Source organism: Protopterus annectens, chromosome 8.part1 (genome assembly GCF_019279795.1).
Source record: "Protopterus annectens isolate FY-2018-M chromosome 8.part1, PAN1.0, whole genome shotgun sequence".
Lineage (NCBI taxonomy): Eukaryota > Metazoa > Chordata > Ceratodontiformes > Protopteridae > Protopterus > Protopterus annectens.
In genome coordinates, this window is record NC_056742.1 from 392856438 (window position 1) to 392883419 (window position 26982).

The following is a 26982-nucleotide window of genomic DNA, read 5'->3' on the forward strand; positions in this document are numbered from 1 at the left end:
CCTTGGATGTGCATAGACAATTACGCTACTACCTGGACAGGACCAAGAGCAATAGAAAAACTGACCAGCTACTGGTGGCATATGCAACAGGAATGGAAGGAAAATCAATTTCAAAACAGACAATCTCTAAGTGGATAGGAAATTGCATTACATTTTGTTACTCCTACCATGGGAAGAAAACTCCAGAAAACATCAGGCCTCACTCTACAAGGGCTACAGCCACTACCACAGCTTTTCTTCGAGGAGTGGCTACCAAAGACATTTTAGAGGCTGCTACTTGGAGCTCCGTGCATACATTTGCCAAGCATTATAATTTACCTTTATACTCTAGATCCCGAGCAGGTTTTGCCACTGCTGTTTTGCAAGGGATACTAACTACACCATAATTTAATTTCTCCTCCTCCCCCAGTTTGGCTATGGTATTCTACCCATTTGTAAGGACTGCAGATGCATCCTTGAAGGACATAGTACAGTTTTGTACCTACCATAAATGTAGATGTCCGATAGGAATGCATCTGCAGTCAGGATTACCCACCCTCCTTCCCCTCTGTGGTGCTCCTAGGGTATTTGCCCATCTTGTAGCTAGCTGGGGGAATCTATTATGGTGTATTTGTTTGTATATACATGTACATACATGCTTATTTTTGAATTTGCTCTCTACTATTTGGAATCATTTGTATTTATCCAAATTTAGCCTTCCTAGAGGGCACCTGGCATCTGGGGCAAGAAACACTGAGGAAAATGGCGTCGGCTGATACCTTTATACCCGAATAACTGCAGCTGTGACGTCGGGTGAACTGCGACACCAGCCGAGGCCAGACCCAGACTTTGGAATCCGGCCGACCGAAGGGCTGCCTGACGACAGGACAACCCATTTGTAAGGACTGCAGATGCATTCCTATCGGACATCTACATTTATGGTAGGTACAAAACTGTACTTTCAGATTTATTAAGGTTGGAGAGTACAGGAGCTATGAGAGAGCTCACTCAGTTCAGATTTATTAAGGTTTGAGAGTACAGGAGCTACGGGAGAGCTCACTCAGTTCAGATTTATTAAGGTTGGAGTGTACTGGAGCTATGGGAGAGCTCACTCAGTTCAGATTTAGTAACGTTAGAGAGTACAGGAGCTGTGGGAGAGCTCACTCAGTTCAGATTTATTAAGGTTGGAGTGTACTGGAGCTATGGGAGAGCTCACTCAGTTCAGATTTAGTAACGTTAGAGAGTACAGGAGCTGTGGGAGAGCTCACTCAGTTCAGATTTATTAAGGTTGGAGAGTACAGGAGCTATGGGAGAGCTCACTCAGTTCAGATTTATTAAGGTTTGAGAGTACAGGAGCTATGGGAGAGCTCACTCATTTCGGATTTATTAAGGTTGGAGAGTACAGGAGCTATGGGAGAGCTCACTCAGTTCAGATTTATTAAGGTTGGAGAGTACAGGAGCTATGGGAGAGCTCACTCAGTTCAGATTTATTAAGGTTTGAGAGTACCGGAGCTATGGGAGAGCTCACTCAGTTCAGATTTATTAAGGTTGGAGAGTACAGGAGCTATGGGAGAGCTCACTCAGTTCAGATTTATTAAGGTTTGAGAGTACCGGAGCTATGGGAGAGCTCACTCAGTTCAGATTTATTAAGGTTGGAGAGTACAGGAGCTATGGGAGAGCTCACTCAGTTCAGATTTATTAAGGTTGGAGAGTACAGGAGCTATGGGAGAGCTCACTCAGTTCAGATTTATTAAGGTTGGAGAGTACAGGAGCGCTCACTCATTTCGGATTTATTAAGGTTGGAGAGTACAGGAGCTATGGGAGAGCTCACTCAGTTCAGATTTATTAAGGTTTGAGAGTACAGGAGCTATGGGAGAGCTCACTCAGTTCAGATTTATTAAGGTTGGAGAGTACAGGAGCTATGGGAGAGCTCACTCAGTTCAGATTTATTAAGGTTGGAGAGTACAGGAGCTATGGGAGAGCTCACTCAGTTCAGATTTATTAAGGTTGGAGAGTACAGGAGCTATGGGAGAGCTCACTCAGTTCAGATTTATTAAGGTTGGAGAGTACAGGAGCTATGGGAGAGCTGACTCAGTTCAGATTTAGTAAGGTGGTTTGAGAGTACAGGAGAGGTATAAATAAGAGTAGAGAGTAGGTGTGGCTGGGCGATTGCAGTTCTAGCCAGTGGGGTTAAAAATGACTTGTTTCTATACAGAGATCCAAGCTTCTTATTGATAGTCTGTATGGTTTTGTTGACCTGTAGGTCAAATTTAAGATTATTATCTATAATAACCCCTGGAAGCTTAGTATGGGTATCTGGGGAGATGTTCTTCGTATTGTTGTAGTCATCACATTTGGAGTTATCTGCTTGTAGTAGCCCTTAGTCGGCCTAATTATCAAAGTCTTGGGTCCAGCGTCAGTTGTTGTCTCATCTTCCATGATGTCAGGTAGTCAGGGGTATAAAGCATGCAGCCGACGCCATTACATCATTCTGTCTTGCCATGTGGTGCCCAAAGCAGAAGCAGTTCGCAAGTGCCAGTCATCCGACTCTTGAAATTTTTGTTTTCAAGTTTCAGATCTGAAGTCTTCAACTAAACTAAGTACCCTGTTGGGGATCCTTTTTCTTGCTCTAAACCGATGTCAGTAAAAGTTAACAATGTATTTCTTGTGGAAAGCAAATACCTCATAAAGATTTTCATTCGTACTGCATTCCTTGCTTAGGCCCAGACCACGACATACCTCACTGTCGGTTTTGTGCCTTATTCAAACCCCGTACTATTCATCGTCTGTTCATTTACACATCCAAATATTTTGGTACTCAGTTCAATTATCCAGAAATGGCTTCAGTAAGCCACCCGACTACCGACATTCTGAAAAAATGCAAAGATAAGGACAGAGACGGACCGCATAGGCCCAAAGCTGCCAACGACACTTCTCCTAAGCTAGTCGCCAGTTCGCCGGTAATCAGTGAGGTGCTTTCGCAACCCCTGATACCCGCTAGGCCTCTACTGAGACCCATTCCAGTGTCTGGTATGCCGTGAGGTGCTTCTTCGACTGTGGAACCTGCAGATGTCTCTACCTTGGATGCGTCTGGAGCCGCTGTGCAGGCACTGGCTTCTGAGGGTGTATTCAGGCCTACTGACTTGCATATTAAACCAACACCATCTTCTTCTTCAAGGCCTAAAACTCAATCTGTGCCTAGAAAACTGACCCAAGACCACATTGTCAGGCCCCTATGCCTAAAAAACAAATGATAAGAAAGGCTGAAGACCTTATTACTCTAATCAGGGGAAGTCACCCTTCCCCCTCTAAGAGACATAGGACTGATTTTCCTTCTAATTCTTCTCATCAGGATTCTGAAATTTCTGTTTTCTCTGATGACCAGGATTTGCCCTTATGTACCTATGAGGATTCTGATGCAGAGGACTCCATTCCCTCTGCTTCCCCTCCAGAAGATTTCTCTTTTGGTGAAAACTTGCATACTCTTAGGGAGCATTTCCGCTGGGAAAGCCAGGATTACTCTCACTCCAAAAAGAGGCTTAGGGAATTCTTACTCCTGCCTCAACACAGGCCTTTAGCTATCCCTCCAGTACTGGACATTGCAGATGATGCCTTCTCGGAATCTAGCTTGGCCCCTGACTCTTTACCTCCTGCTCCCAGAAAATCTGATAGGTATTACAGGGTACCTGACTCTCACATGTTCCTCTTTAAAAATCCCACTGCTGATCCTGAGACCATTTCACAGGGACCCAAGGGCATTAAGGCTACTACTGCCAAAAATCTCACCCCCTCTGATAGAGATTTCAGGGCGCTGGATAGATGGATTAAGAAGGTATACACTTCTGCAGCTTTGGCCGTTAGGGCTTTAAACTGCCAGTTTCATATGTTAAAGTATCAGCAGCATATTACTGGATTGCTTAAACAGAAAATTATGTTGATTCCTGACTGTGCTGAAAATAAAGAATTACAGGATTTAATGCTTTCTGCTGAACAAGTTGGAAAACATACTTTGCAATGTGGTTTTGATTCATTAGAGGCATCTTGCAGGGCTGCTGTCACTGGGTCTGTACTTAGAAGGCATGCTTGGCTTAAGGAGCAATCTTTGCCAGATCATGTTAAAGCTAAATTACTGGATGCTCCCTTAAACCAAGACCGCCTGTTTGGCAACAAAGCAGAAGTAGTTCTTAAAAAGATAGAGGAAAAAGCTAAATCTATGCAAACTGTTAAAGATTTCCTGCGAGTACAACCTCCCGGATTTAGTAGGCATTGGCCCTCTAAGAATTGGTCCTTTTCTGCCTTTTCCAGGCCTTCTCAGTCCAAACCCAGAACCAGCAGAACACCCAGGCTTCAGTCCCAAGGTACTCACAGGCCTAAGTAGTGGGGGGCTCCCACTTCCAAAGCAGGGAGTAGTAAGACTCCCCCCTATGGTAAACTGACTCAATGACTTAACTTTAAACCTTCCAAGATGTGCTCAACTGACTGTTCCTTTAGGGGGAAAGATTGCCCTGCATGCAAAAAATTGGGAACTCATTACCCAGGACAAATGGGTTTTAAATATAGTTTCCCAAGGATACAGATTCCACTTCCAGTCCTTACCAACCCTAAACGGCTGGCCAGACCTACCCCCACATCAGTGGGCAGAGGCTCAAAAGTAAGTTATCTCTCTTTTAAGCATCAGGGCTATTCATCCTGTTCCAGAAGAAGAATGGGGGCAAGGTTTCTACTCGAGACTTTTCCTGGTACCCAGAAAAGACAATTCTGGCATCCTATTCTGGACCTGTCTATCCTGAACATATTTTTGGTAATCCCAAAATTCAAGATGCTAACTCTTCATTAGCTGCTTCCCATGCTAGGCAACACTGGATTTAAAGGAAGCCTACCTGCACATCCCAGTAAGGGATCTTACAGAAGATATCTACACTTCAGAGCAGGCTACATGCACTATCAGTTCTCTGCATTGCCCTTTGGCTTATCTACTGCACCCAGGGTATTCACAAAGTGCCTAGCTCCAGTCATTGCATTTTGCAGGCAAAGAAATATTCAAATATACCCATACCTGGACGATTGTCTAATTCAGGCAGAAAGCCAGGACGTACTATTAAATCATCTTGCATTTGTAAAGAAATTGCTAACTTATTTGGGGTACACCATAAACGAATAGAAATTGCATCTTGTACCCTGCCAACAAATTGTATTCCTGGGAGCAAGCTTGAATAAAACTTCCCAGATGGCCTACCTCACGTCAGAGATGAAAGTTCATTTGCCAGCCTACTTCAAACTACTGGCCACAAAGACCCAGCTATCTGCAAGGAAAATACTGCAAGCCCTGGGGTTCATGGCCTCCTACATTCTACTAATTCCATATGCAAGACTGCATATGAGGAAACTACAATGATATCTAAAAAGCCTATGGTGTCCACATTCTCTGGATCTAGTCAATGATTCCTATCATACCTTGTCTACAGATGGAGTTCATTTGGTGGGCAGAGGCCTGCCACCAAAACAAGGGACTGCCATTCACTCTGCCCCCTGCCACCCAAACCCTAACAATAGACGCATCAGATTATGCATGGGAGGGCTCACTTGGCAGGGCAGTGCATTCAGATCAAATGGAACCCAAGTCAAATGCACCTGCATATCAATCAAAAGAAAATGTTAGTTGTACAGAATGCTCTGACAACCTTCAAGGATCACATTCTTCCAGGATAATTATTGGTAAAGACAGACAACACCACTGTTATGTGGTACATAAACAAGCAGGGGGGAACCCACTCATACCCTCTCTGCAGACTAGCCATGGCTGTGGAACACAGCCTTGAGCTACCAAGTGCACCTACAGGATCAATTCCTGCCTGGAAAGCTAAATACACTGGCAGACCTAAGCAGAAATGTCATGGACCCACACAAGTGGAAACTGGAACCAAAGATATTCAACATGTTGAGAGACAAATGGGGGAGCCCAGAGATAGACCTGTTTGCCTCCCCCAGAACTACCAATTGGACAAATTCTGCACAAGGACTACCCACAAGTGAGCTTGAAAAGTGGATGCCCTGTCCTTCACCTGGAAAAAACTGTCAGTTTATGCCTTTCCCCCTCTGCCTCTCCTCTCCAAGGTACTACTAAAGATCAAACAGGACAAACCAAGGACAATACTGATTGCACCAGACTGGCCATGCCAACACTGGTGTACCCCCTCTTGCACAGTGTGTCACTGCTGGCACCATGGCACCTGCCTCAGACCCCTGCCCTGCTGTCTCAGCAGGAGGGCCAGATTCTGCACCCACAGCTTCAAACCCTGAACCTGGCAGCCTGGCTAATTACCTGATATCTCCGTTACCATCCATCAGTAAGCAAGTGTTGGATGTCATTCTGGAGGCAAGGAGGCCCAGTACTAGAAAATCCTATGTGGAAAAATGGAAAAGATTCTGTTCCTGGAGCCAAACTCGGGATGGGCATAGCAGCACCCAATTTACCTCAGACTCTTCAATACTTAACTGAGATGCTTCACAAGGGCCTTTCTTTTTCCTCCATCAAAATTCATGCCTCAGCCATTTCAGCTCATTACAATACAGAACCACCCCTCTTCTCTCATCCACTGCTGAAGCAATTCCTCAGAGGGGCCAAAAACTTAAGACCACCCAGGAGAGCCCCTACTCCAGCCTGGGACCTTAACGTTGTATTGGAAAAGCTCACTCTACCTCCTTCGAGCCAGCTGCAAATGCAGAGTTGAAATTCCTTTTTTGGAAAACAGCCTTCCTTCTAGCCATCACTTCAGCAAGAAGGATGTCTGAATTGCAGGCCCTCGTGGCTTTGGAGCCTTTCCTCATCTTTCATGTGGACAGGGTGTCCCTCAGGACCAATCCCTCCTTCATGCCCAAGGTGGTATCCAGTGTGGCCCTTAATCAGTCCATTCATTTGCCAACCTTCTTTTCTAATCCACAGAACAAAGGGGAGCGAATACTGCACTCCTTCGACGTGCACGGACAACTTACAGGACTAAACTTCTCTGGAAATCTGAACTGCTGCTGGTTGCATTTGCTGCAGGGGCAGAAGGGAAGGCCATTTCAAAGCAAACCATTTCTAAGTGGATAGGCCATTGCATTCATTTCTGCTATAAGCACCATGGAAAACCTACCCCAAAGGGGATAAGACCACATTCAACCAGGGCTGCATCTACCTCTACAGCCTTTCTCAGAGGTGTCCCTACCAGCTACATCCTAGAAGCTGCTACCTGGAGTTCTGTACATACCTTCACCAAGCATTATCGCTTGCCAATTTTTTCTAAATCCAGAGCTGGCTTTGCCACTGCAGTCTTGCAGGGTCTTATAGCTGGTCCTAATGCTATCTAATTACCTCCTCCCATCCTTAGCTTTGGAAGTCTACCCAAATGTGATGACTGCAACAGTGAAACACGAAGAACATAGTACAGTTGTGTACACTTACCAAAAATGTAGATGTGCAACTGTATTCATTGTTGCAATCCTGGTTACCCTCCCTCCAGCCCCCTGACTTCTATTGACTATACCTCTATTCTTGTTTACTATGCTTAAAGCTTTTTGGTGTATTTCCTCTTTTGTTGGAGGTGTAACCTTGTATATAGTTGCTTCCCATTATGGAGGCACCTGACATCTGGGGCAAGAAAAACTGATGTAATGGCATCGGCTGCATGCTTTATACCCCTGACTACCTGACGTCATGAAAGATGAGACAGCAACCGATGCAGGCCCCAAGACTTTGATTATCAGGCCGACTGGGGGCTACTGCAAGCAGATAACCCCAAGTGTGATGACTGCAACAGTGAATACACTTGAACATATTAATTTATGGTAAGTGTACACAATTGTACTATAGTTGGTACCATTGTTGGATGAAACAGTGAATGAAAATGGGGTGGATCTACTAGTGGGGATGAAGAGCAGAAGTTTAGTTTTATTGGGGTTCAGCAGTAGACAGTTGGAGAGCCAGTTTTCAATAGTGTTAAATGTGTTTTTGGTTAAGATTTGCAGGTCGGATGGAGAGGTGGCTGAACAGATGAGAGTGGAATCATCTGCATATTGAATGCAGGTAGCTTTAGGGATAGCAGTGTGAAGGTATTGATGAAAATAGAGAAGAGTATTGGTCCTAATATGGAGCCTTGAGGGACACCAAGAATGAGAGGTAGCTGGCTGGACAGTTTGCCCTGCCATAATACAGCCTGTTGTCTGCCGGTCAGGTAGGACTGGAACCACTAGATTGCATGCTTATTCAGAGAAATTGACTTCAGAGAGAGAATGAGGAGTTCATGGTTGACCATATCAAATAATTTTGATAGGTCAAGAAAGAGGGCAGATGATAGCCTATTGTCATCCTGTTTTGGTTTATGGCGTTAGTAAAGGAAAGGAGGGCAGAGGTGGTACTGTGATGTAGCTTGAAGCCATGCTGGGAGTTGGACAGTAGGTTAATCTGTATAAGGTATTGCATTAGTTGCTTGTGTACGCATTTCTCCATTATTTTGGCTAGTGGGGAAAGAATGGCAATGGGTCTATAATTGGATAATTCTGTGAAACATCCACCTTTATGGAGTGGGATGATGTGGGGTATTTTCCAGAGGGAGGAGATAGCACCTTCGGATAAGGTTCTATTGATCAGGAAAGACATGGGGTATGCAATGGCCTCTGCAGCTATTTGTAGGTACTCTCCAGGGAGGAGGTCAGCAGAGAGGGGGTAGTAGGTTTTAGTTTTTTTTTTATTAGGGTTTTGATAAAAGTGGTGGAAATGGGTTGGAAGCTAAATTGGGGATGATTACTCAGTAGATTGGAGGTGGGGTTCAAATTTGTGGGGGTTAGTTGATTTGCTAGGGAGTGGATTGTTTCAGCGAAAAAGTTATTATAGGTGCCATCTGTGGTCTCTGGGGAATTATTGGTTTAGGTTTGCAGGGGTTGTGGTGGTAGACTGACCTGGATAAAGAAGCTGATTTAAGCATGCCCAGAACGTTTGAGGGTTGTTTTGATGTTTATGTAGGAGATGTTCCATCCAATGTGAATACATTTAAAAAACATGCTCATATATTCAACAATAGGTCATACTATACTATTTATATAAAGACCTATTACGTAAAACTGGATTTAAAATAATTCTATCATTCAAGCCCTTGCCCCTGTCCACTTTTAATCTTATGATCCATTGTGTCTTGGATGTCTCAGTCCTATTCATAACGGTGGCTTCCATATGCATTGGTTGGATCGCTGGATTTGTTTGTGAAGAATAGACAGACAATCTTTAGCAAGATAGTAGAGATTTTTTCGAATGGACTGAAGTTCACTTGGAAAACCAAAAGAGGTTCTGAGATGATGGGGAAAAAAATAAGCAATGTTTTTTTTTACAAAACGTCATCAACCAGGTGAAAGGATATTTACAATGATGACAGCATCCTTTTTTGCATCTTCAGTTGCAGGAGTAGAAGTAACTGCTTCACATAGTTTACCATGTGCGCACTGAAAAAAAACTAAATTCAGCCATATGTGATTCACTCAAATGAACATTTACTCCTTTGTGTATGCTCTCTTTTTTGACACCCACAAAAACCAAATGTGATTCTACCTTTTCATACACTTTCTCTCTCTCTCACACACACACACACACACACACACACACACACACACACACACACACACACACACACACACACACACACACTAACTGCATTTAAAAGTTTTTATAATAACAAGAAATGAATGTGGAATAGTCCAAAGAGGAATCCAAAACGCTTTATTCACCGTAGCACAAGAAAAAACTGTTGGTTAAGTGCTTTCATCACAACTTCACACTCCTCAAGACCAAGGTGGGAAGTTTCAAAGCTCCCAATCAAATGGAAAATGATGACCCAATGGCAGAATCCTTTACAAGTGCATTCTATGAACATCTTCAAGAATGCATGGACCGAGCCATCCTAAGTAAAACCAAGACCAACTCCTCAAAAAAGAGGAAGCCAAGTCTGGTGGACCCCAGCCATAAATAAACTTTACAACAGAAGGAGGAAACTCCTGCAAGATAGAACAAAATCCCAAAATAAGAAGGCATCTCTGATCAACATCAGTAAAAAAACTGCGCTCCCTCATTAAATCATCCAAGGCCAACTTCGAAAGAAAAATAGCCAATGACTCTAAGGATAACCACAAGGCCTTCTTTAACTATGTCAAGAGTCTAGGGGCAAACTCTCAGATATGCTCCATAGTGCATAATGGCCATAAATACACTGAACCAACCGAAATTGCCAACATCCTGGCTGACAAGTTCAGTGCAAACTTCACCCCCCCCTCCACCAAAGGAGCTAGCACCCATCCCAGAAGAATGTGGCGCTCCAGATATCTCAGACACACAAGTAAAGACAGCCCTTGCAAGGCCAAAAACACAGTATCAATGGGACCAGATGCTATCCCAGGTTGTGTCTTACACGAGCTTCAAAATGAACTAACCCCCATCTCAAATCACTATTCAAACTCAGCGTCTCTACAGGCTATGTACCCAAAGAATGGCATACAGCAACAGTCGTACCACTCCACAAAGGTGGTGCCACAACTGACCCTGGGAACTATCGCCCTGTAAGCTTGACTAGCTTGGTCTGCAAAGCCATGGAATGCATTATCATGGAGCTCATTAACAGGGACATTGGGAGCCTCCAGACACTGGACCCCACCCAGTTTGGCTTTGTCAAAAGCAGATCTTACCTCCTGAACTTGGTCGACTTCTTCAAAACAGTCACCAAGGCCATACTTGAAGGGAAGGTGGCCCACACAGCATATCTGGACCTCGCTAAGGCGTTCGACACCATCCCACACTCAGGAATCATAGACAAACTTACCAGCTTAAATATCAACCCCCATGTCACGAGATGGGTTGCCAATTGGCTCTCAGACAGAACCCACATGGTAAGAGTGGCAGGCGCCATGCCTGACTCTAAAGCAGTCACAGGCTCAGTCCTGGGACCCCTCCTATTCGGTATATATTTCTCCGAAGTACAGGCAAAAGTGGAGGGACTGTGGCTAACCAAGTTCGCAGATGACTGTAAATTGGGTGCAATAATTGACTCTCCAGCTGACACAGACATCCTGCAAAAGGGTCTCACAGAGACAAACACCTGATGTCAAAGTCACGGCCTCAAGCTAAATGCCAAAAAATGTATAGTAATCCCATTTGGGAAAAGTACCTACAAACTACCACATAATTTCTTGCCTTCATATTGGTCTTGACTTCGTACTTCTAGCTTCTTTATGTGGTACAGTTTATTTCAACTCCCTCCGCCATTTAAGGTTCTGTCCCCTCTTGGGACATTTATATTATGATGAAAAGCGTACTCTTCTGCCCATTGAAATAGTTGGCTTTGTAGTCATGAAATTCCAGCCCTGAATGTTTTCTTCCCTTATACTGTCACTTCCACCAAGAGGGATGTGCTGCAATCACTTTCTGTCATGTCTTCTTACATAAATGCCCACAAAAAAATGTTACCACTTAAAATAAACCAGTTTTTCATTGCAAAACTTGGTACATAAATCTGAACCAGTCATTAAAAATCTGCCTGTGTTTTTTTTTTTTTTCTTGAATATTCTAGGTATAATGAATCCTCCTTTCCTTGTATTGATGTCTGTAGGCAATTGTTTGGGGACAGAATTAAAATCTGCTTCGAGGATGACAAGTTATTTGTCTTCTTTGCTAAGCCTAGATTGGATAAGAAAGTTTCTAAGTTCACCGTTTTCATAAAGTTAGATAATTACATTGACTGCTATCACAGCATATACAAAAAACCTCTTCCTTCCTGGGGATCATTCCATAGCTGCTTGTGTCTTTCTGTAATGCCACCACTGATGACATTTGTGCAGTCATGTATTGTTATTTCCTGAATACATTTGAGAGACATTATAAACTGGACATTATTTTCAACGCCAGGTCTTCTTTCAGGGTTTCTGTAGTTTGTGTTGTGTTTCCATAATGGTGTCCACCCAGATGGATTTCACTCGGGACTGTATCTTAACTGCTACTAAAAATGGACCTGTTCTCATCAGATATGAAAGTTATGTCATTGTTTGTTTGGAGTTTGCATATTCTTCCTGTGTCTTGTTCTCCAGATAATCCAGTGTCGTCCTGTCTCAGAAGCATGCTGTTAATTGGGTGTATTAAATTATGCATATTTATAATATTTAAACTTGCCCTTGTGATCTGGATCATAGCTAAAGAAGAGCCCATTGACCACCTCACTTAGATGGTCAAAAATAAATTATATTAAGCAATTAATTTATTTGAATTATCCTTTTTTGAACAAGTTAGTCTCACCGGGCTAGTGTCCTCTCTTCAAAAGAGACTCAAGATGATATTTCAAATACTAGAGGAAATTTAACTTCCCCTACTCTTTTTGATAGGTGCTGTGTGGTGCTTTATATCCACCTCTGCTGCCACCAGGTCAGCCAGATGGGAACATAACAAAGATGCTAAATTGATAGAAGAAGTAAAAGAAAGAATAAGAAGTTTAAAGGTACAGGATATGAAATGAGATGAAGTAACAGCCAGAGAGATTGAAACAAAGTTAAGAAAAGCCTCTAATTGGAAAACCCCAGGCACAGATGCAGTACCTAACTTCTGGCTAAAAGTACTAACATCTTTGCATGAAGATTTAGCCATGAGGAAGAACGATTTATATACGCACCTCAAACAGACACCAACCTGGCTAACAACAGGAAAAACAATGCTCCTACTTAGGAGTGAACCTGCATGCTACCCTAAAACTTATAGACCAATAACTTGCCTTCCGACGACGTGTAAGCTATACACTGGAACTGATGCTGACAGAGTATGTAGTCATTTAGAAGAAAACTCAATTATGGTAATAGAACAGAAGGGCAATAAAAGAAAGTTGCATGGAATAAAAGATCATTTGCTGTTAGTCATAGTGGAGAACTGTAAAAGGGGGAAGAATTTAAGTATGGCGTGGACTGACTACAAAAAAGCATTTGATAGTGTGCCACATTCATGGATAAAAGAGTACTTAAAAATGTATAAGGTATACCCTACACCGATGAACTACATTACAGTGACCATGAAACAGTGGCAGACCACTTTGCAATTAAGCCATGATAAAGGACAAATTATTATTCCAGGGATAAAAATTCAAAGGGGTATATTCCAGAGTGACTCTCTGTCACCACTGCTATTCTGCCTTGCCCTTAACCCATTAAGCTGGCTGTAATTTGGCTCCTGGAAAATGACAACGTGTAAAGACTTCTCATCTTCTCTTTGTTGATGATTTGAAACTGTGTAGCTCATCAGATGAGGAACTGAAAGTACAACTGCAAGTTGTCAAAACTTTTTCAGATGATATAAGAATGTCATTTGGTCTTGATAAATGTGTAAAAGCAACCTTTAAAGCAGGAAAACTGCAGCACCAAGAAAACATCAGTTTGGGACAAGAATGTGTCATATAAAAGAACTTGAGCAAGAGGGAGTGTATAAATATTTGGGAATTGATGAAGGACCAACAATAAAACATAAACAAATGCGAATAAAACTAAGTAAGGAATACTTTAGTAGACTTAAATTAATTTTGACATCATCATCAGCCCCCTTTTTCCTATTTTTCTACATGGGGTCGGGGTGTCGTGTTAACTGTCGCCAACTCTCTCAATTCAGTGCCACACTCCTGCCTTCTTCCACACTCATGCCTGACTGTTGCAGATCTTCTTTCACACAATCCATTCACCTCTGGACGCCCTCACTTCCTCATGAGATTGTCTTCTGCTTTTCTACACGTGCCCAAACCACCATAATCATTCTCTTTGATCTTTTCTACAATTGGAGCTACTTTGATTTCTGCTCTTATGTCCTCATTTCGTTGTCTGTCCCACAGTGGCACAGTGCATCCTACCACCTTTCTCAGGCACTTCATTCCATCACCTCTAGCTTCAACTGTTCTGCCTTTATTTGCCCAGGTTTCTATACTATCCAGTAGTACTGATCACACCACTGTCGTGTACACCTTACTTTTCAGCTTCTTTGGCATTCTTCTCTCATAGACTACACTTGATGCTCTATGATAGTTGGCTACAGCCCCTCTGATTCTAGCTTTGACCTCTTCGTTCAGACTACCGTTCTCCTCAACAACCCCTCCCAGATACTTGAAGCTGTTTACCTGTTCCACTATCTTCCCTTCTGTCTCTGTTCTCAGCTTCTTCTGATTTCCCCACTTTGCATGCAATTACCATAGTTTTATCTGTGCTTAGTTTCATCCCAGTTTGGAGGCTTTTGCAGTTGCCCGCCCCCACTGTAGATTTGATCTGGGACACTCCCCCCAGTCCCATCTCTTTACCTCATTCTACCTAATAGACTCCTTCTGCACTTGTTTTTAGTCATTTTTAATTTAATTGCATTTTTTAAACTGTTTGGTCTAACATTGCTACATACTCAAGTGTGCTAGCTTGCACTGCATTTGAATTGTTTTGACTGCTGTTTTAGCTACTTTTCTCTCTCTATGTATATATATATAAAAAAAACTTTCCAGTAACTAGTGTAGTCCAGATTCAGATTTGCTGTATCCAGGACTGTATGTAAGCTTCTGAGCCCCCCCCCCCCAAGCTTTCTGTGTTGGAGGGAAGCCTTCTAGCTTATCAGTGGGAGTGGCACTAGGTAACATATCTACCACATAAGGAGTGGTTCTGGCACAGAAATTGTAGCTATTGGCCATTTGGGCAGTTTTTCCATCTCTCTCAACTTTCTGATTTAAAAGCCCACATTTGCACTTGTTTCCCCCCTTTCCTGTAACTAGTTTAGTCGAGATACAGATTCTTAGTTTTAGCACTTGAATTTGCTTATTCGTGATCAGCACTTGTTCAGAACTTGTAAGCACTAAATAACCTACTAATTACTACAGCACTCAAACTTCCTCATTACCTAGAGGAAAACTGTTTTGGTACTTACTTTCCTCACTTGCTTAGAGAAAAACAGCTCTGATGAATCTCGGCATCTTGGGGCAATCTAGAAATTGCCTCATGTACACAGACAACCCTCTCCTTCTACCACCCAAAACTACAACCTGTGAGAGATGCACTTATCTTATCAAACTGGAGGGTAAAGCTCTCTCCAGTCAAGACTGAACTTGACAGTCAAGAGGAGAAGGTAAACACTTGCACCACACCACACTCATCACATAGTCTCACTAAATCTACACCACCAAAATCCACGCATAGAAACACAAAAACATTCACGGAGGCTCTCAATAATAATCTGCTCAAGCAACAGAGACCTCCAAAGCAGAAATGCAAGCAACCTTCACTCCCCAACGCAACCCAAATGACACATAGCCCGCAGAATCAGTGTGCCACTCAACCACAGCCAATAAGGCAAAACAACGTACCCAACACACTAGTCATAGGTGACTCTATAGTCAGGCACACTGATGTCCCACTCACCAGGCTAAACAAGGAGAAGGTTACTGTCAGCTGCCTGTCGGGTGCCAGGATCTGACACACAACCCACGCACTCAGGTCACTCCACAACAAGTACAAATATGACTCTGTCATTGTGCATGTTGGTGTGAACGACCTGAGATGTACCTCCCTGGACTACATGAAAAGAGACATGAAAGAGCTTTCCAATCTTGTAGCCCAGGCAGGTATGACCCTAGCCCTGAGTAGCATTCTGCCATCACCCAGAATGATGTCGCAGTACAAGGACAACATGATTCACTTCAACAGTTGGCTAAGCTTCTGGTGCCATTCTAAAGGGATCCACTATCTGTCTGCCTGGGATGACATGGTTGACAGACCATGATACTTTGTCAGAGATGGCCTGCACCTGTCACCCCTGGGATTCCGGATACTGGCTAAGGTTCTTGCCACCCCTATAGTAACTTTTTTAGGCAAGGTTCAAATGATAAATTCACCACCGTAACAGGAAAAGGCAAGCAAAAACTGAGGGTGATGCTACTCAATGCTAGAAGTCTAAATCTCAAAATGCACTCACTCGAGACGCTCCTTAAAATGGAGAACATCGATATCTGTGCAGTGACTGAGACCTGGTTCAAGGCTCCAGAGAGCACCCCTGTGCTACCAGGCTATAACTCATACCACACTTTTTGGCCATGTAACCTGGGCCGGAACACCAAAGGCAGAGGTGTGTCCATATTCATTAAGGATATCCACACCTCCAGGCTAGTTGCTCAGCATAATGCAGCCGAGGTTATCCAAGTGCAACTAACTCTGGGCAAAACTGCATTCCAAATTGTAGCTTGCTACAGATCACCCACCATGCCCCAGGATTCCCACTCCTCTTTTCTTGATGTACTGGAAAATATTAGGGTTCAGCCAAACACCCTAATAATGGATGATTTCAACTACCCCACCATTAACTGGAAAAACTACTCATGTACCAACTCCTTCACTCAACGCTTTCTGGAATTCATAAACTCCAATGCCCTGGATCAACTTATCCACACCCCCACCAGGGGCAACAGTATCCTAGATCTAGTCATTACCAACATGAGTGACCAGTGTTCCACACCTGAAGTTAACGTCTCATTGGTCCTATCCGACCATAAGCTAATTACCCTAGATATCCATATCCTGCCCCCCCCCATTAAGGAAACCATGGTAAAAAATGTCTCCAAAGCCAACTTCATGCTTCTTAAGACAGAAGTGGTGAACTTCATGACACCCATGCAGATGGACAATACAGTTACGACTAATGAATCCTACACAATTGCACTTTATAAGCACTTACATGATTGCATGGATCGTGCTATCCCAAACAGAACCAAGATGTTATCCTCCAAAAAAGGAAGCCAATCTTTTGGTCCCCTGCCATAAACAAACTGTACAACAGAAGGAAGAAACTGTTGCAGAGAGTGTAAAATCCCACGAATGGAAGAGGTCCCTGGTCAGCCTCAGTAAGAAGCTGCGATCCCTGATAAAATCCTCCAAAGCTAATTATGAAAACAAAATCACCACGGATTCTAAAGACAACCACAAAGAATTCTATAGCTATGTCAAGAATCTCAATGGCAACACTCAGATCTGCTCTGAGTTACAGCACAATGGCACTAAATATACAGACCCAACTGATATTGCCAACATCCTGGCAGATAGGTTCAGTGCTAACTTTACCCCCCTCTCACCCCTAAAGAGCCCATCTCTATACCGGAAGAATGCAAAGTTCCTGTAATCACGGCTGCACAGGTAAAAACCACACTCTCCAAAGCCATCACAGCATCCATGGGACCAGACAACATCTCAGGCTGCGTTCTACATGAACTACAGAATGAACTGGCACCCCACCTAAGTACCATGTTCAATTATAGCCTCACCTCAGGCTTTGTGCCTGCTGAATGGCGCACAGCAACGGTTATCCCACTTTACAAGGGGGGAGCCACCACAGACCCCAGGAACTACCGCCCCATTAGCCTGATGAGCCTGGTCTGCAAGGCCATGGAACGTATCATCATGGAACTTATAAACAAAGACATTGGTAATCTCCAAACTCTGGACCCCACCCAGTTCGGGTTTGTAAAATGCATATCATGTCTCCTAATCCTGACAGACTTCTTTGAAGCAGTCACCAAAGCCATAGACAAGGGTAAGGTGGTTCACACAGCCTATCTAGATCTTGCCAAGGCTTTCGACACCATCCCCTACTGTGGAATTATAAACTCACTAAACTATGTATAAATCCCTATGTCACAAGACTGGTTGCCAACTGGCTCACTGACAGAACCCACACTGTGAAAGTAGCAGACTCCAAATCCGACTTCAGACCAGTGACAAGTGGAGTACCACAGGGTTCAGTCCTGGGTCCTTTCCTGTTTGGTATCTACTTCTCTGAAGTACAGGCTAACACAGAAGGTCTTTGGCTAATGAAGTTCGCAGATGACTGCAAACTAGGAGCCATAATCGAAACTCCCAACGATGTGGACATCCTACAAAAGGGTCTCACTGAGACAGATGCCTGGTGTCAAAGCCATGGCCTCAAGCTCAATGCCAAAAAGTGCATGGTCATCCCCTTTGGTAAAAACTCTGTACCCATGAACTACAACATAAACGGTAGTATACTTAACACCAAAAGTGTGATGAGACCTTGGGACACAGGTGGACAGTAGTCTCTCCTTTGATAATCACATCGCCACAGTAGTCAGGAAATCCTTCTACATGGCACACCTCATCACAAAAGGTTTCTCATCCAGAAAAAAAGAGGTAATCGTTCCCCTCTACTCATCTCTCATTAGACCCATTATAGAGTACAACACCCCTTTTGGTATGTACCTCACAAGACATCTACAACAACTGGAAAGGCCGCAGAAATACCTCACAAAGTGTATTACCGGCATCAAATAGATGCCCTATGCAGACTGTCTCAAAAAACTCCAGCTTTACTTCGTTGCATATCACCTACTCAGAGGTGATCTCTGCCCAACATACAAAGCTATATCAAACCCAGAGCTGTTGGACATGCTCCACTTAAAGAAATCCCAGTCCCTCCAAGCTACATGCTCTAGGGACCTAAACCTTGTCACCACAATAAACAGAACATGCTGGAGGGATAGATTCCTGTCCCAGAGACTTCCCATACTCTGGAATAAACTACCTATCTATATCAAACAAAGCTCCTCATTAGCACTCTTTAAGAAAAATCTTGATGACTGGATGGGAAATAGGAAATTCACCCCAGGGATCACCTTTGTGGATCTGCTCGACAGTGGCACAGGAAAATAATTTTCTTGGGTGGCAAAAGCCAGGGCACCTTTTTGGCTGGGCTTGTATAGGTCCCAGGGCCAATAGCCTAGTACCGACCTATGAACCTGTAAGAATAAAAAATGTTGTCTTGGCTATATGGCACACTAGAATCACTTGTGTTCTCTTTTTAATACTTACATACTTGTAGAAGGGATTGCGGTGGTGGTGCTGCTGTAGTGTTGTCACCTTACAGTTAGACATTGCCCGTTCAATTCTCAGTTAGAGCATCTTCTGTACGGCGACATGCATGAATGGGCATTCCTTCATTGAAGGTTGTGCGTTAGGCCCAGCAAGCCAGCACGTAAAACTCTACTGCCAATCATTAGCGGACCGGAGTTCCGCTGTGGCAACCCCTTACAAGCTGAAAGACACAAACAAACATACTTGTAGAAGGAACTTCATATAAGTGAAACTAAAGTCCATATACCTCTCTTCCTACTGTTCAATAATGAAAGCATTTTTGGTGAAGTCCTCAGATTGTAGTGCCTGTGGCAGAAAAGGTAACACTTGCTTTTGGTATTGGAAGATGAGAAGTCTGTGGGTTCTATTCTTACTCCAGGTGAATGGAATGCAGACACTGCAGTGCAGCATCAGGGCGGTGCTACACTCCTGAAAATGTCATCCACTGGATGACATATTAAACAGAGGTCTCTCCTTTTTTTAATTTCTCCAAATCTTTGGAGTTTCTAATACCATGACGGGAATGGACCCCATTCCTAAGTCAAAGTACAATTAAAGTTCATGAAATTAGTATTGTTTCACTCTTTGATGTCACCCAAAAGTGATCATTGCAGCACCCGCAATGTGCCCAGTAATGACTCCTTCTGCAATTCGTACGGAGTTACATGTATTGTTAGCATATTTGAATATGACTGCAGACTCTTTTTTTATATGATCTGTTGCTCCTGCTACTACTGGAACTATCTGGGTATCTTTCTTCCACAGTGCTCTCATTTCCACTTGCAAATCCTGATATTTTATGACTTTGTGTCTCTCTCTCTCTCTGTATTCAGGACACTGTAGTCACTAGGTCTAGCAATTTCAATAATCAATGCTACTTTTGTCCTCTTTTCTTCGACGGCTATATCTGGTTTTCTAGCATCTGTCTTTTGAACTGTTGGTAATGGATGATCCCATGTGATATAGACCTCATCATTTTCTATGATGCTCTATGGTTCATGTTTCTAGTGTTTTCAGCCACTTCAATACATAATGTTTGCACAATCGCCAGTGCAACAGTCTCGCCACATTATTATGCAGTATACAGTCCTTCTGCCATCAGTATGTCGCAACCAGCAAAGAGGTGTGCAACTGTTTCCAATTCTGTTTTACAAAACCTACACTTGTCTGTTTCTCCCACATGTTCAATGGACTTTGTAAACTAACGTGTAGATAGCCCACTATCTTGTGCCACCAATACTAACCTTTCATCTCTTGGTTTGAAATTGCCATTAACCATTCCTGCATTCATTCTTGATCAACATGAGGTTCTTACAGAAATTTTCTACACTTGCAACTATATTTATGCATTTTCCACATTTCTTGCCTTCTCATCTGGTCCTCCACCTTATATTATTTTATTTCTTTTTTGGCACATTCAGTTGCTGCCTGTTTTTTATTCACTTATGGTTTGATTTCCATTCCTGCTTGACTCCGATATGCTTCTGCTAGCCTAAGTAGGGAAGCCATCTCAGAATTATTCTCCTCATGTTTCAAAACTCACTAATTTTTATAAATCACTTGGTGAGAATGAAGCATCCTTCTTGTTTTCCTGTCTAATCTATCAAACATATTTTGGGGCCAGTCACTCCAAAACTATGTTAGGACAAGAAGAGCAAATTGGTTTATAGCTTGGCTTTTGTTCAAAGATGTCCAGGTCCAAATGAGGAGAGAGTCCAGCTGGGCATTCCTACACCTGGATAAAGCATATGACAAGGTCCCAAGAAAGCTGATCTGGGCAGTACTGCAGGGTTTAAAGTCCCAGAAACATTGATAGACTTAGTGCAGGCTATGCACAAGGACCCAGTGACTCAAGTACAAACAGTGTTCAACCTCACAAAGGGGTTCCCAGTGGGAGTGGGTGTACACCAGGGTTCAGCTCTAAGCCCACTGCTATTCACACTGGTGATGGACTACATTAGCAAACGGGATGGAGGGGACAGATCAGCAAAGCTGCTATATGCAGACGATGTGACAGTACAGGCAGACTCTGAGCTAGAACTTCAGAAAAGGATAGGAGAATGGAATGAAATTTAAATAACACAGGAATAGGGAGGGTAGGTATTGGAAAACCAACACCTTCAGCAGAGATCTGAAAAACTATCAGCAGAGATCTGAAAAACTATACAGTGAAGCAAAAATAACAGTGCACAACTCTGTCAGCCAGCAATAATATAAAATTAGTCAAACAACAATTACCAGTACACAACTCTGAAGTGCCAGAAAAATATACTCAGCTCTGTATATCTCCAGATAGTTTGAAGAGCATTCTGTCGGGATACAGGAAGGCTCCAGCAATGATATGCATACTTTTTTTTGTTTAATAAACTTAAGGGCACTCCTGACTCTTGGGAAGAAACAAGAGATGCTTTTCATACATTGTGGAAACCCCTTACCTCAGTACATGGTGAAAGAACTATTATTCGTAGATATTTATTGTCCATGATCTTTCTTCAGGAAGCTTGACAATATTTGAATAAGTAAATATGTCTAATGGAGCAAATTTTCTGTTGGTGCAAGCACAATACACAGATACCCCTTCGTGTTCTGTTGCCTGATATAGATTCTTTTTCTCATTTACTTTCCATGGATCTCACTTATTATTCTACTGAGATGTACTGTGCTGCCTTGTCAGACTATGCCCTTACACTCTGGATGTAACAATCTCAAGACTTCTGATTAGCAGTATGTTTTACTGTCAGTACAGCATACCTCTACCTTGTTTTCACATATAATTATGCTCTATATTCATATTATGTTTTTGTTCTGCTTATGTATATTTTGTACTGTTTAAACTTTTTTTTGCATTATTTATACTTTTTATGTCTGGAGCTTTTCTCCTCGGGTCTCTCCGAAAAAGGGTTTTCCTGCCCAGTCAGACTAACCCAGTTAACAAATGTCAAATAAATAAAATAAAAATAAATAAGACTATCTCCTTTTGGGGCGTTCTCTATTTTTCTGGCCTTAAAGTAAACATGTTCCCAAAGAGGATCTTGCATTTTAATCATCCAGTGAAACCTTTGGTTTCTAAGAGGGATATGAAGTTTCTTGTTGGAATCCCTGACAGAATACCCTTTTGAATTTGGTGTTTTCTGTTTTACTGAAGTTCCAGTCTCAGAAGATCATTCTTATGGCAGTTACTTCATCTCAAAGGATATCAGAGATGCAGGTAGTTATTTGTTCAAATTATGTTGGCTGCCTCTGTCTACAAGTATTTCCTTTATACCAAACTGCATGTCAGGCATTGCCTTAAACCAGAAAATCAGGGTTATCTTTTTGGCGTTATGCACAGGATTCAGGAAAGCAAAAAATGCACTGAATGGAACATAGAAGACTGCTTTTTGCTAATCTTTCTAGAGCAAAGTATTTATGAAATTAGAACACGTATTTTGTTTCCTTTATATCTGACAAGTCAGGAGTTCCTGTAAGCAACCAAGACCACTCCTAAGAGGATTGTTGGCTGCACAGGGCTCTGTATTGATTCAGTGCGCAGACCAGTGTTGTATCAGTTGAGGGTCCATTCCACTGGACTTAATCTGCAGGCTGTTTCTATAGAATGTCTCAGCTGTCTGTGATGAGGGGACAACAACTTGTATGTTGTACACATTTAATAAGCACTGTTAGAGTTTGTTTCAAAATCTGCAGGTGTTTTTTTTCAAAGACGCTAGCTGGGTCCTTCATATAATGTTGTATTCTACCCAGTCATATATAATAGAAGACCAAGTGGAATAAATATTACTGTTCTGTTGTGTGAGGTTCTCATTATAACAGAAGATAATTGATTCATCAATATTTTCAAGACTGCCACCCTTCCCTTGATGTGCCATTCTTTCCCTCAATGTTTATTTTATTAATCCTGGTGGCTGTGTTGGTATGTGACCGTGTGGATGCTGCTGAATGGTGATTAAACCTTTACAGGCACATTTTAGCCAGTGGTACAATTAGAGGTCACTGGTATGAAAAGCTGTAATGCATCCAGGTGCTGTATATCTTGAATCTTCTAATGACTTTTGGCTGGATATTCTTATATTGCCTCATACTGACCACTGCAGCAGTGTTGCATGATTTCCGAGAGACTCAGTTTACATCTGATCAATTTGTGTTACAATATTATCTGAATAATTTACAAAAATGGGTGTTATCAAATTATATGATGTTTAATGTAAGTAACACAAGTATAATGCATTTTGTGACAGATAATCCTTTGTACCCTTATGCTTTGGACAATTTGAGAATTAAAGCTCTGGAAGCTGTCAAGACTGATGATGCTTTATGTTTTGACCCATTTCTTATGAATATTAAGGAAGGTTTATTGTGAAATGCATAGTGTGTTTTGGGATAAGCTGGTTTTGTTACCACTTTATAAAACTTTAATTAGACCTATAATTGAATACTGTGGCTCAGTTAGTGTTTCAGTAACCTTAAATATTTTAGAAAGAATTCAGAAGTACTTCACTAGGCAGATTTTTGGTATGAGAGGCGTTAGTTATAAAAGTAAATTAATTTCTTTATCATTATACATCATTAAGTACAGGTTAGTTAGAGGTAACTTAATTTTTGTTTATAATTGCTTTAGGGATTCAAGCTTCTGGTGATATAATTTGTATTAACAGGCTGCGTCCTTCATTTGTTCCCAGAAATATGCATTTGTTGATTAATTCTAAATTAGGTTAAGACTGTTGGGTAGTATAATTAATTTTTTGGGAGGTCTCCTAGTTGGCAGAGTAATATTCCACTTAAAATTAGGAAGTCTGAGTCAGTTGTTTCATTTAAAAATACATTAGATGTTTGGATTGGTAATAAGAGCTTTGGTCCAGTTTATTCTGGTGGCAAGTTTCTGAAGGCCTTATGAGGCCCTGAACTTGTATAAGGAGCATTGAACATACCTTCCATGACTGGAAAAGTAGTAGATATTAGATCAGTTCTGGCACACTGGCTTACTGCAGCATGGGTGTACATATGCTGTTTCCACCTTATTTCATAACTGCTTTTGAGGAACGGAGGTACATTGATGCTTGACTGCATAATCTTCCACTAGGGGTCACTTTGGTCTTCCTTGATTAAGTGGTCCGGTACAACCAGACTATGGGGTTAGTGCTTGTTATTGCTCAGGACAAGATAACATGGAGTCAGAGCGGTGTACTACAGGTGAGCTGAATAAACCAAATGTGAAACGGCAAAAGACTGAGCACTTCACAGGACTGCACTATTTTGCATACAAATGCTGTCAAACCTTTGTTTTCTTTTTAAGCAAATCTGTACATCTTAATGCTTTACACTTTATTGTTTTTCACCAGCTTATTTACCTTGTAGCTAACATGCACAAAAGTATAACATTTGCATCATACTTTTGAATATTTAACTGAAATGTATGCAGCTGTTTGGTTCCATTATACTTTGAGAACTGCTATATATTATCTTTCATAAGCTGTCTGGTCTGCTTGTAAACATCCCTTGTATTTGCTCAGTTTTTATTAGGCAGTTTTTACTTTTCTTGAGTTTTTCATTGTGGTTAGACCTGAGTTGCACCTTGGAAAATCATTTTGATGCAAAGAATGACTAAGAATTGTTTTATTTTTAAAGGCAAAGAACACGCTGAAGTTGCACAGTCAGAAGCCATCACTGATACCGCTGATCTGTCTCTGCCTCCTGAAATGCCTATTGTAATTGATCGACATGCACTTAAAGATATTCTTGGGCCACCAATATATGAAATGGAGGTAAATGTATAATTTTTACAGTTCTCTTGATTCGGCCAAACTTACTGTCATTAAGTTGTCTAGTAATCCAAACGCTTTTAAAGAGTTCCCAACTTTAATGGTAGTTTTTGTATTTCAGGCCTCACAGCATGTTTTCATTCGGTTTCAGAAAATTGTTTTTCACTGGCTGAACAGCAGAGCTGGTGACATTCAGCATTAAGGAAAGAGAGAGTCTGCTATAGTGTTTTGGGTCCAAAACCCATAAAAATGTGCTTACCTTCAAATTGTCATTATGTTTATCATATCAAAACAGTGTAAGAAACTTCTCTGTGTGGAAGATTTTCAGCCCATATATCTCTAGTTATTCACTGTATATTAATCAGATCATACAATAGTAGTTGAAGTAGCGAACTTAAATTCATCTTAAGTAAATAAAAAAATATAGAATTGTACAGAATTACATAGTATTCAAAAGTAATCCAAGCAAGGCAGGCAGTCTGATTCCAGTCGAAAATCTTTAAGTACACAGATAAATATTTTTTATTTATTCATTTATTTATTTATTTTTACTTAAGACGAGTTTTAAGTTCGCTGCTTCTACTACTGTTGTATGATCTGATTAATATACAGTAATTAATTAGAGATAAATGGTCTGAAAATCTTCCACACAGAGAAGTTTCCTACTTTTGTTTTTGGACCCACTGTACTTGTTTAGTGGGTTGTTTTGAGACTTTGGGAATACCACGGAGATTACTTTTTTTAAGTTTATCGTATCCTAGCTGTAATACACAGGCTTGCTGTGGAAATAGTAAAATTCACAGAAAATATTTTTTTTGTTTTAAATACAGTTTCATAACCTTGTGAAGTTAATAAAAAACAGTGCAAGGAAAGTCAGGCTAATGTCAAGTTTGTAGGCAGATAAAGACTTGATATGAGATCCTTGTAGAGAGAATAAATGCCAGTCGCAACATTTTCCTTATTAATTGATATGCAGCACTTCTAAACATTTAATCTGACATATCTATTCAGATATCTTCAGAGACTGAGAGGGTTTCTTCTTTGTAATTTTCCTTTGGACCATCTGTAAGAATTTTTCATCTGCTTTATTGTAAGTGCAAAAGTAACATTTGTACTCAACAACAGGCAGAATTAAGACTTATACAAATTACATAAGATCTTTTGATTTCTGCTGGAGTTATTTTAAAAAAATTATATCCTCTAACCTTATAACACTAGATGTTATGACATATATATACATTTATGGATTGTAAGATTATTCCCAAAAACATTGCTAAGATTTATCATAGATGTCATGGCATACTTACAGTGGCCATCAAGACAAATTCAGTTGCTAATTCTAAGTTTGGCAAATTGCAAAATCTTACACTTGTTGACAATTCACATAAGATCTAACTGACTGATCTAATTGCTAATCCTGCCAAAACTGTTATTAGCACAGTGCACATATAGCTAATGGTTGTCTGTCACTGGAAATTATTAAAAGAAAACTAAACATTAGTGGTCTTACTGTTGGACCTTGGGGGTCTTCAGACTGTATGGAAGCCATCACATTGCTTCCCCAGTACCTATTTTTTTACACGTTAACCATACACGTATCAATCTTATTATAACTCTAGTGGTTATAAAACAGGACGATATGATATCACAATAAAAGTCAAGTTCAGATATGTCACAACTACAGTAAGCCCTTTATCCATTGTCAGGCTTTCTAAGTCGTACAAAACTCACAAGACTTGTCATATTAGACCTAGCAGCAAAAAAAAATAGTACTGATAAAGGTCTGAATGGACTAAGTAGGAGTTGCATAGTTTAATAATCTTGAGCATTGTTAAAAAATACTTTCCCATGTATGAGTGTCAAACTAATATATGGCTATTTTATAGTAGTGCATGACCACCATTCTTAAAAATAAGGCCAACCTAAGATGGCTTCTACTCCTCAGAAGCTTCATCCATAACAAATTGTTAAGCAAGAACAACAAATGGTCCAAAAGACTGTCATTCTGTTTACACACTGCATAACCTGGCACGCAGTCTAGACCTGTACTAGTAGTGGAGTTCACCCTGTCTAAAGAGTTAGACATAGTAATTCTCTCAGGGAGTGGGCACTGTTCATCAGTGGTCAGAAATAACCAGCTTATGAATCAGAGCATGAATACAGTTTTTTTGCCCTGAATTGTTTGATATGAGAAATATGAGTGGAGGGTGGAGGCGATTATCCATGAGTTACCTGTATTAGGTCTTGGGTCTGCCTTAAATTGTTCATATCACACACTGTTGCCTCATCTTACTTTCCTGCTGTAACAGGAAAGGTTTGC

The 26982-nt window shown here is 41.5% G+C and overlaps 1 protein-coding gene across 1 annotated transcript in view; it reads left to right on the plus strand.

Moving 5' to 3' along the window:
* The window catches only part of LONP2 (lon peptidase 2, peroxisomal), a 1625174-nt gene that overhangs the window by 1326170 nt on the left and 272022 nt on the right, over positions 1–26982 (plus strand). The window contains exon 12 of the mRNA XM_044081964.1: positions 24529–24665. Within this exon, the coding sequence (XP_043937899.1) occupies positions 24529–24665 (137 nt within the window). The remainder of the gene's footprint in view (positions 1–24528; positions 24666–26982) is intronic.